The sequence below is a fragment of the Corvus brachyrhynchos genome, unplaced genomic scaffold (assembly GCF_000691975.1).
Source record: "Corvus brachyrhynchos isolate BGI_N302 unplaced genomic scaffold, ASM69197v1 scaffold101, whole genome shotgun sequence".
Taxonomy (NCBI): Eukaryota; Metazoa; Chordata; class Aves; order Passeriformes; family Corvidae; genus Corvus; species Corvus brachyrhynchos.
Window position 1 is genome coordinate 1248262 of NW_008237239.1, and position 3902 is coordinate 1252163.

The window sequence follows — 3902 nt, forward strand, 5'->3', positions numbered from 1 at the left end:
GCTGCCCCGCAGCCCCGGCGAGTTCGGCTCCGCCCGCTACTGGGATCGCTTCTTCCGCCAGCGCGGGCAGCGCCCCTTCGAGTGGTACGGGGCCTTCCCGGAGCTCTGCCCCGTCCTGCACAAGTATGTGCGACCGCGCGACAAGGTGAGCCCCGGCTGGTAGCTAGCGCTGTGTGCCTGGGACGCGTTGCCTCTGGGCTCCTCCTGCGCGTCGAGCTCTCGGGTGACCTTATCGCTGTCTACAGCTACCTGAACGGAGGTTGTAGCCAGGTGGGGGTCGGCCTCATCTCCCAGGCGACCAGCGGCAGGATGAGAGAACACAGTCTTAAGCTGCGTTAGGGGAAGTTTAGGTTGCACAGTAGAAAGAATTTTTTCACAGTAAGGGTGCTTAGACATTGGAATGGACTGCCTGGAGAGGTGGTGGAGGCACCGTCCCTGGAAGTGTTTAAGGAAAGACTGGATGTGGCACTTGGTGCCATGGTGTGGTTCACAAGGTGTTTGGTCATAAGTTTGACTCAATGATCTCAGAGATCTTTTCCAACCAAATTGATTCAGTGTGATTCTGTGTGTGAGTTCTGTGCTGCTGTGTCCCACTATAAGCTGCCACCGTGCAGACACAATGTGAGTCATAGCAGTGTGCCATAGCAAGAGGACAGGAGGGACCTACAAGTTGGGGACCTCTGAGGGTTAAAACACCCAGTTCATCCCCAAAAGACATGCAGCAGATACATCACTTCTGTGTCCATGGGACTTACCTCTATGGAGATGTTGTCTTGGGCCCCAGAGACTGGGTTTGCAGGCCCTGTGGGTATAGTTTTCACAGAGGGCTCCTAGACATGTCTGGTATTTACTCATAAAATGCTTTGGGGGGTGTTTCCAGGGTGTTCTCACCATCACACTGCTCTTGTGCCACTCCCCAGGTCCTCGTGGTGGGCTGTGGGAACTCGGAGCTGAGTGAGCAGATGTACGATGTGGGAATGTGCGACGACATCATCAACATCGACATCAGCGATGCCGTGATCCGCCAGATGCAGGAGCGCAGTGGGAGCACAAGGCCAAAGATGAGCTACCTGCTGATGGACATGCTCCAGATGGACTTCCCTGATGCCCATTTCCAAGTGGTCCTGGACAAAGGCACACTGGATGCCCTCCTCACTGATGAAGAGGAGGCTGCTATAGCCAAGGTGGACCAGATGTTTGCTGAGATCAGCCGGGTCCTGCAGGTAGGAGGGCGCTACCTCTGCGTCTCCTTGGCTCAAGCCCACGTGCTGAAGAAAGCTGTGGAATACTTCTCCCAGGAAGGCTGGGTCGTGCGTGTCCATCAGGTGGCCAGCAGTGGAGACAAGCAGCAGTTTGTCCTACCGGTCTTTGTGTATGTCATGACAAAGTTCAGGAAGATCCCTGGCTCAGCACCACAGATCCTGGAGATCTGTCCTGAGGAGCAGGACAAGCCGATGCGGATGGAGAGTGTGGAGCAGCTGGTGGCAGCAGTGAAGGACAGGCAGCATTATGCCCTGCTCTGCAGCCAGATAAGCAAAACCCCCTGCAGGGAACAGGTTTCCTTGGATCTGTGTGACAAAGAGAGCGGGAAGCCTCGCTACACGCTGCATGTGGTCGACAGCCCCTTGGTGAAACCTTCCCGAGACAATCACTTTGCCATCTTCATCAGTGAGTACAGCCTGTCTGGGCTGCAGTGAGGTTGTGCCCTGGCCAGGAGCTGCAAAAGATGCAGCCCTTCAGGGTCTGTTGTATTTGGGGCTGGAGAGGGAAATAACCCACCTGTGCAGGGTTTGGTTGATGTTTTAGTCCTGGCTTTGTGGGGGGGTATGTGTTTGCCTGGCGATGCAAACAGAGATCTGGCCCAGAGCTTGTTGGCTGCATCTCCCCGCAGAGGGACACTGCCTGCCTCACCTCCAAGGTGGCAATTCCTGCCTTGATGCTGGTGACAGCCAACTTAGCACATTGCAGCTGGAAAGGCATCGCTGCTCTGGGTGGGTGTCCTGGCTTGCAGGGCCAGACTGCTTGGGCTGCACTTGGGTTTGTGCTTGCACCTCACAGAAATGTATCGGCCTCTGCCAGCAGCACTGTTCCCTCCCAGCATGCCTGCAAAGCTGGGGCTTAGGGGCTGGAGACAAGTCAGGAGCCTCTTGGACACCCCATTCTAATGAGATGTGGTTTTTCCAGCTTCCTGCATGAGCCTGCCCAAAACAGGGGAGATCCTGGCTCTCTTGGTGGTTGCAGTGCACAGCTCTAGTCAAACATCCCTGAGATGTCTCGTCATTCCCTGTGGCTCCTCCCTTGGAGACTCGAGGGCCAGGAGCAGCCCAGGCTGATGGCAGCCCCTTCTGCAGTCCCACAGGGCAGAGAAACCGAGTGGCTCTTTGGGACGGAGGAAGGGCGGAGGCAGCTGGCGGCCAGCGCGGGCTTCAGGCGCCTGCTCACAGTGGCCCTGCACAGGGAGCAGCACTACGAGGGCATGGCCAGCATCCAGGCGGAGCTGTCGGGGAAGGTGATGGAGCTGGCCCCGCCAGGCCTCCCTGCCCGGCAGCAGGTGAGCCCCCACTGCCCAGCACCCTGGCCAGGCTTCCCAAAACTGGGGCCAGGCTGGCTCTCTGCCAGCAGGGAAACCCTCTTCTCCAAGGGAGACCAAGCTGCAAGGTGTGAGCTGGATGCCCTGGTGGGGAGGGAATGGGTCTCAGGTGCAGCTTCTCTCAGTTTTCCCTCCAGCTGTCTGCCTTTGCTTGGAGGCAGGATTTGAGGTGCTTGTGTGGCAGGATTCAGTATGAAGTCCTTGCCCTCCAAAACCCAGCATCCCAAGAAAAGCAGAGATCCTGGAACCTTGAGAGTATCCAGCCCCTTCTTTATCCTTGCTTTAACTTCTGTTCCATCTGTCTCCTTCCTGCTCCAACTCTACACACTTGAGCTCTTGCAAAAAATCTTGATGTGTTTGCTCCCTGTATTCCCTGCATTGGGAGTAAAGCTAGTGCAGATCCCCAGCTCTCCTGTGGCATCCCACAGCTCCTTTGTTGTGTCTGCTGTGTCCTGGCTCTGTAGCCATAGTCAGGACAGTGAGAATGTCACACTCTGTTCCTGTAGCCTTTCCTCCTTCATAGCAGCCCCTGCCCTCCCTGCAGGTGCCCTTCCTGTCTGTGGGAGGGGACATTGGGGTGCGGACGGTGCAGCACTGTGACACCAGCCCCCTGAGCGGGGAGTACGTCGTGGAGGACGTGAAGGGAGATGGCAGCTGTTACTTCCGCCGCCTTGTCTTCCTCCGCAACAGGAACGTGGTGCAGTCAGAGGCTCGGCTCCTGGCTCCCACACCTCTCCAAGGTATGTGGGGCAGCTGGGAAAAGGCAGGGGTTGATTTTTTGGGGTGACAGAAAGTGAGAGCAATACAGGAGGAAGGTAGAAGTCCCGCTGGGACCTGCCTGTCTTGTCCCAGAGCAGCTCTGCGAGTGTTTTTACACCATGGGCAGGACAGGGCTGGGGGTGACTAGTCCACAGAAAGCAACTCCATCTCCTACCTTGCCTTACTGGCTGAAGTCTTGTGTCATTCAGGCCAGAAGAAGCGGAGGAAGGACAAGAAGAAACCCAGCCCCACTGAGCCACCTGGAGCCATCGACAAGAGCTATCTGTGCTGTGAGCACCACAAGGCCATGGTTGCGGGGCTCTGCCTGCTGGGGGGCCCCGACGCCCTCCCAGGTGACGAGGCTGGCAGTGGGAGGCTGTGCTGGGGGCAGGTGCACGTGTGTCCCCATGTCACAGCCCCTTGGGGGAAGGCTCTTTCAGCCAAGGTGCCCCGTGCACCCTTCCAAATGTGGTTTGGGGATGGTGGGTGGGACAAGCAGTGGGATTATGGCATCCTGGTAGCTCACTGGGTACTCTTGGTTGGCAGGAGAGCT

General features: G+C 57.3%; 1 protein-coding gene across 1 annotated transcript in view; it reads left to right on the forward strand.

Moving 5' to 3' along the window:
* The first annotated feature begins 6 nt into the window (after positions 1-6).
* The window catches only part of METTL13 (methyltransferase like 13), a 5740-nt gene continuing 1844 nt past the window's right edge, over positions 7-3902 (forward strand). The window contains exons 1-6 of the mRNA XM_008630177.2: positions 7-145; positions 921-1668; positions 2352-2551; positions 3135-3330; positions 3559-3702; positions 3901-3902. The exon at positions 3901-3902 is cut by the window's right edge and continues 217 nt beyond it. Coding sequence (XP_008628399.1) covers positions 963-1668; positions 2352-2551; positions 3135-3330; positions 3559-3702; positions 3901-3902 — 1248 coding nt within the window. The 5' untranslated portion in view covers positions 7-145; positions 921-962. The remainder of the gene's footprint in view (positions 146-920; positions 1669-2351; positions 2552-3134; positions 3331-3558; positions 3703-3900) is intronic.